Source organism: Mauremys mutica, chromosome 6 (assembly GCF_020497125.1).
Source record: "Mauremys mutica isolate MM-2020 ecotype Southern chromosome 6, ASM2049712v1, whole genome shotgun sequence".
Lineage (NCBI taxonomy): Eukaryota > Metazoa > Chordata > Testudines > Geoemydidae > Mauremys > Mauremys mutica.
The window spans coordinates 1,802,520-1,815,075 of NC_059077.1; the positions used below are offsets into that span (position 1 = coordinate 1,802,520).

Sequence of the window (12,556 nt, forward strand, 5' to 3'; positions counted from 1 at the left end):
TTTCCCAAACACCTGACATTTGAGAGAGGTTTTTAGAAGCTGTATTGATAATATTTGTATCCCTTTAAGTCAAGTTGTCCTAGCAGCATGAGATCCACTGCACAGGCTCAAAGGGAGAAAAATAAAGTGTTATAAAACTCTAAAATGATCTAAAAGAGCTTTTCTATCAATTATAATGTAGTTTGAATGAGAGAATCTCTTGGGATCTTCCAAGGTGGGAAACAAGGGCAGTACCCCACTGGAAGGAGGATTTTCCAGATCTTTTGTGCTCCAGCTTCTAGCCTCAGTGGGTCACAAGATATTGGGTATTACACCCAGGGGTCTAGGGCTGAATGCTGCCTTATCCCACACCTGATATCCTTGGGTAACGTTTCAGGGAGAGTACAAGGAATGCAGGCAGGGATGGGATTTCACAGCTGGGAAGAGAAGGAACAACTATTTGAAACCTGTTCGGAGCGTTGTAATATTAGAAGTACTCCAGGTGTAGATGGATTAGGTGAACAGAATGCAGCTGAAGCAGTCAAAGCGCATGCTATCTTAAATTCATTTCATCTTTCTCACCACCTCCAACTCCTAATTTCTATGATTTGTCAATCTGCAACTCCTAATAGACATGATTTGTCTACCTGCAACTCCTAATTTATTAGTATAAATTACAGGAAAACTGTCAAGGTGCTTCCATTTAGCCACAGTACGTTGGGTAACACAAAAAAATAAACATTTACTTAGAGCACTGATGTGATCTCACCATGACATTTTCTTATTCTTTACAGAGAAATACCTCCTCTCATTGCTTTCTATATAAACATTGCCCTCACTGCTATATTTTAGTGCCAGCCACTGTATGACGTATGGATGCTGTATGCATCTCTTGTAAACACCAAGTAATTGTCCTTCTTGAAGGAGAAGACAAACTTTGCACAAGATGAGGGATTTCCAGAACACATAATTAGCTCTATTTTCAGAGTTGTCATCTCACTAATTGATATTCACTGGCCAGGACTAATCACTATCAGAGTAGCCACTAAAACTAGAACAAGGCAGTCTAGGCTAGCGGAACCAAGGATCTGGCAGGGTTTTAATCTATGCAGCAAAGTACTAAATGCATGCCAAGAGGAGAACCCTGGGGAGGTCAGCTATTTCAGGTACTTGGCACAAGTTAAATGAAGTATTTCTGGTGAGCAGTGGCAGGTGGATGAGGTGAACAAACAGCATGTAGCAAGGAGTTTCACTCCCAAGAAAACTTTCTAATATATTGAGCAAACAATATTCCAGTTGCTCAACATGTCATTTGCATTCTCTCGCTCCCCAGGTTTGCTAGCTCCCAGGCTATGAGTCACAGGGTTTGAGCCAGAGCTCCCAGAACATCTCCTCCTCCTTGTATAACCCCACAGTGCAGGGAGACCGCTGAAGAGCCTGCAGTTTCTCAGCCATTTTCATGTCACTACAGGAGGAGGCTTTCAATGGAGGAAGCTGCAAGGGACAAGCTGGGCTGGGAGGAAGAAGCTCGCAGCAGAGGGAGCTCACAAAGGTCCTGGCAGATACATGAGTTTTTGTATAAATGTGCTTTTGTTCTGGATGATTGCTGTGTGATATCACAGCTGAGATCTGCATTCCTGCTCCAGCTAGAGTCTAAGCACCCTGAGCACCGACTGTCTGGACAGAGGTGGAGCGTTAGCGTACCACAGACGGGGTGCAGAACATATGTACCCTAAACACTCCAGTACGTTACACACACTGTACTGTACCTTACACCAAACAGTTCAACATGCTCTTGTTATTTCATTGTTCATGAAGTGCTGAGTCATCACGCAGCATTAGGCGGGAGTGTGAAAATACAGAGGTTTGCACCCCCCCAGTGCTGGCCACAGGTCTCTCCTGTGAACCTGTGGTCCAAGCTGAAACCCCCCTGTGATTTCTCAACTCACTGGGGAAGTGCTGGGATAGGCATTGTTGAGACTCTGTGCTGAAAGCTGCGCCCTTTCCGGAGGGTGATCTTACCCAGGCTAAGCGACGGCGTTTAGATTGTCATTCAATACAGTTTACCATCAGGCGTTTGAGATACTAGGTTATTCCCCATTGTAAGTATAAGGAAATACCGTGGCTATCAGATAGCACTGTTGGGTAACTTGGCAAATGCTGATTTCCTAGTGGTGACCCCCGTACGTGTGAGCGATGCCTTCATAAAATCAGTTACATACATTTAATCATGGGAGCAATTGTTCTGGAAAACTGGCCCTTCGGGGCCATGATTGATGTAATGTCAAGGCTGGGTGCACCCTGTGCAATACAAGTCGAGGTTGCTGGGACATATTGTTTCAGGAGAACTGAACTCCACTGTGAAGAAAACCTCTTTGCTGTCGCCCTTGCATTAGCCAGTGAAACATTTAGCAGGGCTTTTTTTGTTTTTTGTTTTTTTTTGTTTGTTTTTTTAACTTAAAAACAAGCATTTGTCACTTCTTAGAATTATGCCACTGAGCACTAGAGAGACATGGAAACAACAGTGCAGAGTCAAAAAGCTGAGCTGCCACCCCTGAACTAGCCTCTTGGCGTGCAGACGACAGCGCAGGATCTAGCACATCACAGCTAAAGAAAATGCCCCGAGGCTCTGAAAAAGATTTTTTCCTAACATGAGCAATGTCCTTTTCTTCATCATCCTGAGTCTTGAAAAGCAATGAAAAGAGAGGAAAAAAGATATACATTATAGCTGCGCATCCTCTCTTCACCAACAGCAACTGAAACAAAATTCTTTCATGTCTTTGAAACTTGCTACCCTCTGAACAAAACATTCACAGGAACACGGCAATAAATCGACCTTGGCAAACCCTTTCTTAGGGATCCAAGGAATGAGACATTACACAGCCCATGTGTGTTTAGAATAGATTATATGTAGGTCATTTACTCCCAACCAAGTTACTGCCCTTCATTTACACACTGCACAAAGTTACTTATGCCCATAATGGGGAGAGTTTGTTGACATTCTTACCATATTTAAAAAACAGACTTGAAAACATCTTGTTGTGCCCCTGTCCAGCCCACATTAAGGCATGTTCTTATTACTGTCTTATTACTTCTTCCCTTGTCCTCCCTCCCTTGTTCCTGTCTGTTTGAAAAACCTGCTGTTGTGTTCAATTAGACTGAAGGATTTTCAGGGCAAGGGCTGTCCTTTCACTCCGACAGCCCGGCACCTAGAGCAATGGGGCCCTACTCTTTACCGGAGTCTCTAGGTAAACCAGTAGTTATGTGCATAAATAGCCAGTTTTAGTGCTCGTACCTCCTTAGCACCCATGGCCTCAAACATCTTCTCGAGCTGCACTCTCAGCTGCTGAATGTTGTTCATCAGGATGCAGGGCTGAAGGAGGCAATGGCAAAGTCTTGTTACTGATTCGGGTGACAACAGTATTGTTTGTTCTTTCACTGGCATAGCCAGGGCTAGAGTTTCCCCCAGAACGTAAATGAAGAGGAAGGGCAGATTTCAGTGCTAACAAAGCTAAAGAGGAAAGTCCTTCTCTCCAACCGGGAAAGGGGGCAGCTGCTTGCAGACATGCCAATCAGTGGTTAAGGGGTTGCTCCAGTAGACAACCGGCAGCTGCCCTCCTGCAAGAGTCCATTCTCACATCACTCTCTCAACTCTGACCTGTGCAGATCTGAACTGCATACAGAACATAAGGACACACCGAGGTGGCCACTCCCAGAAATTCACGCATCAGTGAGGGGAAAACTATCTGCTCAAGCTCCCCCTGTTTGCAATTAAGGGACTATGTAGCAGACCCCAAACATCTCTAGGGTGGGACTCAGCTAGGGCTGAAGGGAGAAGGGATGCACTGATATGTCTCAGGCTGCTTCATTCAGAATCTTTCCTTTGAGCACACTACCCATGGAGCCATTGAATTGACAATAGCATCCAGTAGCAGTTTGGAGGATTTGTAGCATAGAGGCAGATACCTGACCTAGAAAACTACCAGGCCATGGTGAAGTGGCATTAATCCTAAGGGGACGAGATGAATCTTCTGTTTTAAGTACCCCGACAAAGGAGCAAATCCACCCGCCTACAAGGGAACAGCTCCCCACTGGATCAAACAGTCAAACACCCAGGAATGATGATCCTCTGCTCCAGTAACACTCCTGATGAGAGTGCCAGACTTCCAGTTGAATAGAAGCTTTTCTATATAGGGGATTAGATTTTGCCAAACCCTACATCTACCAATCAAGGGGTTTTCTAAGAGTGCTTCCCAATTGTCCATATATAGGGAAATTCCTGCCTGATCTATATGAAGTAAGGAAGGTCACTGACTTGGGTCTTGAAGAAAAGGAGCATCTGGCAGCCTGACTGAGTTCTAGGTCACAGAAGTGTAATGGCTTGTCTTGTTTGGACCATCCCTCTTGAGCAGAACTGGGGGATGGCAGTGTCCCAGCTCCGTCTGTTGTCATTCATGGTTATGTCTACATGCTGGGGCGCGCAATGGGCATTTCCTTCCAGAGATTAAGCTAAGGTTTCCACCACACTAGCACGGATCAGATGTGTACTATTTTGGCTTCAGTCTCTTTGGGGTAATTCACTGCTGTTTGTGTGTGCCATTAGCAAAAGAAAACTTTGGGAATGAAATGTTAAGTTTCCCCAGACATGGATGGATGCCAATTCTATCTGTATCCCTGGCAGGCTATCGGGTTGGGTAAAGCACAGATCACTGCTCAGACACTACAGCAGATTTGAACCATTTGTGAACACCACAGGTGGACTCTACTTTAGGAAAATGGTGGGAAATTATTTCTTTTGAAGAAAATAATTATGGGTAGAAACAATGAAACCGTATAAACAATGAGCACTTGGAGCAGAAAGGGGAGAAAGCCTTGGTAAACACAGGACAATGGAGTGAACAACATTCATCTTTTTCTTCCACTCTCTTGGGGCAGCCGCGGCTGCATTACCTATTGAACCACACAGGGAAAAATACACCAACTAATAGCCCGGAGCGACACCTAACGATCACTCCACTGTGACCTGAGTCTGACATCTCTGGTGCCATGTCCCGCCAACGTCAAGGACAGAGTCTGAATCACGGGAGCACAAAGGGAGAAAACCCACTTGCTAAGAGGAGGCTGGAGCATTCCCCTGGCTTCATTAAAGAAGAACATCAAGAACAGCATGCGACAAGCACCCAGATTTCAGACACCGCGTTTTATTTACCACCACCACTAACGACCTAGAAACGGGGCTGAACAACAAGTTGGTTAGAAGCAGAGGATACTAAACTGGGAAGTGTTTGTGAAAACCAACTGGGAGACAGACATGGTCTGAAGATCTACAAAGAGTGCCCCACGCCCGTTTCTTTTCATAGCCATAAAACAAGGTTTAGACACTAGGTTTGATGCCTCACTCCAAAGGGCCCTGGAAAAAGGTGACAGCAGCTGCCATAAGCAGTTCCCCAGGTTCAGAATGGAAAGATGGGGAGAAGAGTCCAAGCCCCAGCAAGTCAGGCAGAGTCTGCCTTGGCCATCACCTTGGCACGTGGCCAAGCACACCGTGCAAGCATGAGCCCGACAGGAAGGGTCCATCTCTGCTCTCTACAATTCCATGGGCAGCTGCAGCCTGGGGAGGGGATCACAGCAGGGTCTGCAAGGTGCACGCGTCTGGAACATTTATTTCCACTTCCTTAATGGAGAGCAAAACCCTCTGACACAGGTGTGGTGGGACTGACACACACCAAGTGCCCAATTTTATTTTATAGGTGAGCAAATCAACGTTAACTCCATAACACACCTGAGGCTTGATGACATGAGCACAATGACGAGGTTTATGGCTTCTCAGCTGCAGTAGGAGGACTCCTTTACCTGCTATTTTAAAGCTATTGCAGAACGGTTCAATGATGCCTGGATTTCTAAAGGGGGCGGCGGGGAGAAATCAAATGTTACTCACTAGTTTCTCCTTGGAGCAGTAGGACTGGAAACACTTGGAGAGAATGTCAGCGTACTGCATCAGCACTTTCCCAATTGTCTGCAAAGACAACAGCGAACAATGTTATACTCTCCTCTTCCACGGAGAAAGGCAGGATGTTTGCAAGAGAACACAAAAATAAAATCAAACCAATAACTTAGAGTAGACAGGATTCGCCAAAGCACTTAGCTTCTGTTCTTCAGGGTTCATTCATTTCATTTTTGGGCGGCTATTTCTTTTTTAAGCAATTTTTGAGTTTTATGCAGATGTCTGAAAATCAGGCTTTAAGGGCTCTCTCTTTGCGTATACTCTAATGAATAATCTCTTTGTAATGCTCCTCACTGCACTTTAACGTAGTCCTGTTTCAAACAGCACCATGTTACAGTGGACTAGGAACCCTTTAGTGCACAGTAGCAGGGTCTACACGAACCAAGTAATGTGCAACACACTCGCGTGCTTTGGAAATCACACCCCTGTGGGGCAGGGCCGCCCAGAGGATTCAGGGGGCCTGGGGCAAAGCAATTTTGGAGGCCCCTTCAATAAAAAAAGGTGTAATACTACAGACTACTACATTCTCGTGGGGGCCCCTGCAGCCACGGGGCAAATTGCCCCACTTGCCCCCCTCTTCTCATGTGATCCCGCCCCCATGGCTCTCTTGGCTCTATCACTGTTAATCTAAAGTGGCTAATTTGAAATGAAGCTGCCCCCCCTCCCCCGACATGACTCTCCCTGTGGCACTGAAATTAAATGTAGACTCTCATTTGGCATTTGAGAAGTGAAAGGGATGGGAGCCCTAAGGGAAAAGCGAACAGCTTGGCAAGTTGTGTTAAATAGCTGTCTGCAAGCCTCAAACTGCTGAATGGGCTTCAGGGTAGGGAAGGTTGTGTCTCCCCAAACAGCCTGGCCCTGCCCCCTATCTGACCCCCACCCACTTCCTGCCCCCCAACTGCCCCCCTCAGAATCCCCAACCCATCCTGCTCCTTGTCCCCTCACCCCCTCAACAACCCCCCCGTCCCCTGACTGCCCGGACCCCATCCCCCCCCCCGACAGACCCCCAGAACGCCCATGATCCAACCCCCCATTCCCCATCCCCTGACCGCCCCCAGCAGCGCTGTCCAGGGCCGCTCCTGGGTTACCGCCGCCTCTCCCCTCTCTCGGAGCCTCAGTGCGCCGCGTCCAGGAGCTGCCCTGGCCCCTGGACAGCGCTGCAGCAGCCTGGCTCCGGCGGGACCGGAGCTCGCAGCCCTGCCCCCTTACCACACGGCTCTGACTCACTGGGAGGAGCTCAGGTCCCGCCGCTACAGCGCTGTCCAGGGCCGCTCCTGACGCGGTGCGCTGAGGCGCCGGGGGATGGGGGAAGGCAGAGGTGGGGCCAGGGGCCCCTGTGGGGCCCAGGGCCTGGGGCAAATTGCCCCATTTGCCCCCCGCCCGCAGGCGGCCCTGCTGTGGTGTGTGTTATTGCTCCACATAGACAGGCCCTTAGATACAAGTAACCATTTTCAGTGCTTACTGGAGAAATGCCAATGTTTTCTAAATTTGTATTTTATTTTGCTTTTTATACAGGGGGTGTTTTTTATCAGTGTTTATCGGTTAAAACCAACAATAAGAAGCCCTAAAAGGACTTTAAAGTTCTCCATACAACTGAAGGCAGATGAAGAGCTAAATGCTAGTGCTGTTACCTTAGCAAACCTCCTCATATAGTGAGCAACAATCTCAGGGTCCGGACATTCCAGCTTCTTAATGATCTCAAAGCTCTGATTGAGCTGTGTGAAGACATCCACCACCGAGCAGGAGAACAGAGCATGCTCAGATGTTTGCTGGAACTAAACAAAAACCACACAGGGTAATTTCTGAATGTCCTGAACTGATCTGGGAGAGGCAGCTGGTATTTCCCAGGTATCTGTCCTCTCTCTACTGCGTGGACACTGGGCAGCTGCAAAGCAGAGCACGTTCACCTCAGAATTAAGGAGGGAGTTTTCAAAGGGGCCCAAAGAAGTCTGGCACCTAATTTTCTATGGGCTCTAAGGACCTCTCCCCCTTTGACAACTGCGGTCTAGACCAGGTAGGGACATGACTCAACACCCGGGAATGGCAAACACATTGCTGAGACCTTTCATGAAATGCATCGTTTGCCTGCTCATTTAATGAGCAACATGGAAAAGAAACTGCACAGAGATTTTTTTTCAAATGGAGAACTATAAATGAGGGCTGTCATCCAAATTCAAACAGGCTTTGCACATCACAGCAGAGCCTTCTGGGAGCTCTCGGTGAGGTTAAAGAAAAGATGGATTAAGGTCACTTTCACTGTCACGATTAGACACGTACCTAGTTTCATGTATTTCAATGACTTATCTCACAGGACGTGGGAGAATGCCAAGTCGCTTGCTGACACGGATTAGCAGCAGCAGCGTATGTAAATGAATTGCTCGGCTCTCCCTATTAGGTTAAAATGGTTCATGAGGACCTGGGGACAAAGTTTCAAGATAAAGGAGATTCCCATTTGTTCAGTGAGCTAAAATGGCTGTGTCCGCATTCAGGCTTCTGAATTTGCTGTGGCAATATTTGGTGCCTGGGCACAGTAATCCAGCTACATACCCCATCTTTCTTATCTCTCTCCAGGGCTCCATGCAGGAATTCCAGGGAAACATCTTCATTCTCATCCAGCCACTGCATCACAAACTGCTCAAACCATCTGCCACAGGGAGAGGAAGAGAGCAAGTTACAGTGTGAAACACAGCAGCCGCCCGGGGGCCTACTCACAACTACTAATCTTGTGGCATTCCCACCTCCCAGCACTCGATGAGTCTTTCAGTGACTCAAATGCCTTCAAGACAGCAAAAATCCTGGCTTTCCTCTCCCCAGCTTTATTGGTTCCATTTATTGCCAGACAGAAGCTGACCCTCCAGCAAGCCAGGCTGAAAGCGGATTATTATCTGCCTGGGTGCCCAGCTGGCTTTCCCCAGGGAGGATCTGAAGGACAGCAGCACCCGAGCACACAGGTGTACTTACATGTGTGCCCACACTGCTTCCTGGGCAGGAACAAGAGGCCACAATCTCGCCTGACCCCCGCCACTGGATTGTCAGATGGGGCCCCTCATAACCACGCGCTTCAGCACAGTTGCTACCATTTCACCCACATGGTTCATTCTCCCCCTGCACTGTTCCATCTCTGCTTGTGCTCTCTCCCTCTTCAGTAGCCTGGCTCTGGTTTTGTTTTCAATGCTTTTACTCATTTTTCTCTTTTCCTGTCTCGGTTACTAGCCCTCCAACCCCCCCCCCCCCCCCCAAAAAGCCATGTGCTCACTGGGCTAGTGAGACTTTTACCAGTGGCTCTGAGGAATTTAACCACACTTGCTCCCAGGGACAAGCTAAGGGATACAGGTATGGGAAGAGAAGTTTGCTGTGTGAGCTTGCAGCTCTCACTGTGGGATCTGCATAAGGAAAGAGAGAAGGAAGTGGCTTCCCTGGGCCTCCTGCCATTTTGGCTCCAGGTGCAGGAACATATTTTGGAAGTTGTGGGAGGGAGACCCCAGATGAGGCAGTTTTCTCCACCCCAGTGCTGCTCTCCGCTGCCCGTATCTCCCTAGGGTAGCCTGGCATCCTCTCCCCCGAAGGCACAACTGCTCTCCAAGTTGGATCCAGTCTGTTTGGCTCTTTGGCAAGCTAATTCAGTAACAGTCTGGGAGAACGCTTAACGACTGATTGGTGGCACTATACTGTCCCCATAGGAGACGCCGGCCCGTGCAGAATCAGCAGTGCCACGGTGATTTCTCTTGTGAGAGTGCAAGTGACTGTAGTGCATATGAAAGGGTCCAGACTGACCCACCCTAGAGTGGAGCTCTATGAATCCCAAGAACAGGTAGAACACGGGCAAAGGAGAATAAGCTTCCCCCATGCTCTCCCACCTCCTATCATGGAGAGGGGAGAGGACAGCATAGCAGGATGGAAAGGGCTCTGGAGACTGAGCCTGTTAAAAATGGGTGCCTTTGTGTGCCAAGGAGATAGCTTTACAATGTGGACATTTATCCCCTTGGAACTGGACTAGACTCTTAACTCACTGCACCAGACAGCTGCCAGTACTGATGTGCTGGATTTGAACCAGAAAACAGGAGGAGAAAGGATCTGTATCCCATCAGCAATCCCTTGGGCTAGCCAGACCCCATTCTCTTGCTGTTTGGAAGCATCAGGACAATGCAGAGGGGAGGTTTTCGGTGGTGTTTAAGAAGCAGCAAAGCATTTAAGGTTTCATCGGAGTTAAACGTCTCTCTAGAGTTCATTACATAGCTCTTCTATATGTAAGTATTTAAGTACTGCAGCTGCAGCAAATCTCACTTTCATATATTACCAAACAGCATTCACAAGCAAGGGAAAAAAGGGCCCATGTGTGAATTCAGTCCATAAAAGGTGTATTATATGAGCTTCACAATAGAGTACGACCTTCTCTGAACAGGCCATGGAGCTCATTCAAATGGTGCTAATTATGGGCTGCTTGAATTAGCAAAGAATGTGAAATAACGTGAGAGACACGAGAGCGAGACAGACAGAGAGAGCGCACAAACTCAGACCATGCTGGGTAGCCTTAAATACTCCTAACACCTTGGCATATACAGCACACCCATGGTAATATTGGAAATTGTAAGTGACACGGTGCTAAATGCCAGCAGCAGCCTGCCTGCACCAGCACTATCCACCACAGCTGTCAGCCATGCTGACCTACAGCAGCAATGATGGGAACATTTCCCTCACAGAGACAAGGTCTTTCCATGTTCCAGTGAAATTGCTTTTGACCTGGCAGTTCTGAGGCTTTGAGAGTCATGGTTTGTGCGTGGGGTGCAGGACTCTCTTGATTTGGGCGTTTTGTTTGCTTTTTAAGCCATGACTCTTGTTTTAAAACAAGAGCTCTCAGGTACTAAGGAAACAGAGGGAGTTTATAAGAGAGCAGCTACCAAATCGCCCATCCCCTGCAGAGCTCCTGAGTGGCAAGCTGCACACTGCATTGTATTGCTTACTGCCCCAGAAAGTTACAGCTCAATGAATGACACAGGCTGTTTGCTACTTACTAATTGCTGCTTATGGCACAGAATGAGGCAGAACTGCCTAGTTGTTATCCCCTAGCAGCCATTGCTTACTGCACCTTTGACATTCACTGCACACTCACAGGAGGAGGTAGGGGCACTACAGAACGTGTGCCACATGCAGTGGTGAGAACACAAAGCCATTAGCCATAGATGGGATGCAGAATACTTCCAGCATAATGGCTCACAAATTCACAGTCATTTAGGTGTTTTGCTGTCTAGCCAGACTGCTTGGCAAAAAGGGAAGATAATTTTGGGGAGGGAGGCTCTTTTAAGACCCCCCCTCCACCCAAAACTCCACAGAGAGAACTAGGCTAAGAGAACGTACAGGTTGCAAAGTACAACACTCACGTCAGGAAATGCTGTAGTTCTAGCTGAAAGTGCAATCTTACCTCTGTCCCCTTGTCACTCAGTGTTGTGATGCCATATTTAATATCATGGTCATAGACAAGGGACTATTGTCTGCACAGGTTCCCAGACTCAGTCTGCTTCCAACTGCAGTGTAAATCCAGAGCTGTTCCTTAGTCTAAATTTACTTTGCAAGGTTTGGCTCTCAGAGCTGAGGTTGGGAGTGTGCGGTGAATGAGGAAGGGGCACACTCACTGAACAGCAAGGATAGACAGATCATTTATCCTAGTGAATGTGTTTCAAAGTAAGCGTATTCAACGATAAAATTATTTTAAAAATTAATTTCATAGACACATTTTTAAATGTCGTTTGATAGAGAGCAATTGCCTCCCTCTTCCTGCCTGTTTTAATAGTGATCGAAAAAGTAAGTGCCACACCTTTGTAACTTATTCGCACTATCTAACGCTCTAGCCTGTACTCTACAGGTCAGACCAGATGATCATAATGGTCCCTTCTGGCCTTAGAATCTATGAACTCACACAGCAAACGACACAGAGGTCCTGTGGAAATGACGGCCTGGTAACATGCCAGTACACACTGACCTAATGAATATGCAGGAGGCAGCACACCCTGACTTTTGAGGGCTTGTCTTTACAGCTCTCTTCATAGTTTTGGTTTGGAATAAACCCTTCAATGTAGTGCACTCTGCTACACCATGAATGGGAGCAGTGTTTTCTGCCTGAATGGAAATTTCCTATTGTCGTGTGTTACAGATCTAATGCGAGGCAAAGGGCTGCACTTTCAGCCTGGCCTGAACCTGGCCTCTGCTTCTCTGGCCAGAACGTTGCAGACAAAATGAAGGTACTAGGTACCTGGCTGCCTCTGTAAATCAGGTACTGAGACATCGAAACAGTGTTTTCAACTGAGCAGGCAAGTTACAGGGGTGAAAACAGAGACCTGGTTTTCAAGATTGGGCCAAAACAGGTGAACTGTAAGTCACGATATCAAAGGCAGAAATGCCTTCTACGTCCAGAGACAAGCTAGTCTCTGGTACAATCACACTACTTGATGTGTATAATTTAGAAAAAAACCATGCTATCTTAAGCATTTTGAAAGGACAAAGAATAAGAAGTTCATGCTTTTGGAAAGTAACATCTTCCATATTACTGCTGACTTCTGAAATGGACAAGACAAAGCT

The 12,556-nt window shown here is 47.3% G+C and overlaps 1 protein-coding gene across 6 annotated transcripts in view; it reads right to left on the bottom strand.

Annotated features, from left to right (window-relative positions):
• The window catches only part of UNC13B (unc-13 homolog B), a 359,613-nt gene that overhangs the window by 41,627 nt on the left and 305,430 nt on the right, over positions 1-12,556 (bottom strand). For all 6 annotated transcript variants that reach the window (XM_045020551.1, XM_045020545.1, XM_045020550.1 and 3 more), the window contains 4 exons: positions 8,531-8,627; positions 7,615-7,758; positions 5,918-5,995; positions 3,275-3,352 (listed from right to left, as the gene is read on the bottom strand). In XM_045020551.1, the coding sequence (XP_044876486.1) occupies positions 3,275-3,352; positions 5,918-5,995; positions 7,615-7,758; positions 8,531-8,627 (397 nt within the window). The remainder of the gene's footprint in view (positions 1-3,274; positions 3,353-5,917; positions 5,996-7,614; positions 7,759-8,530; positions 8,628-12,556) is intronic.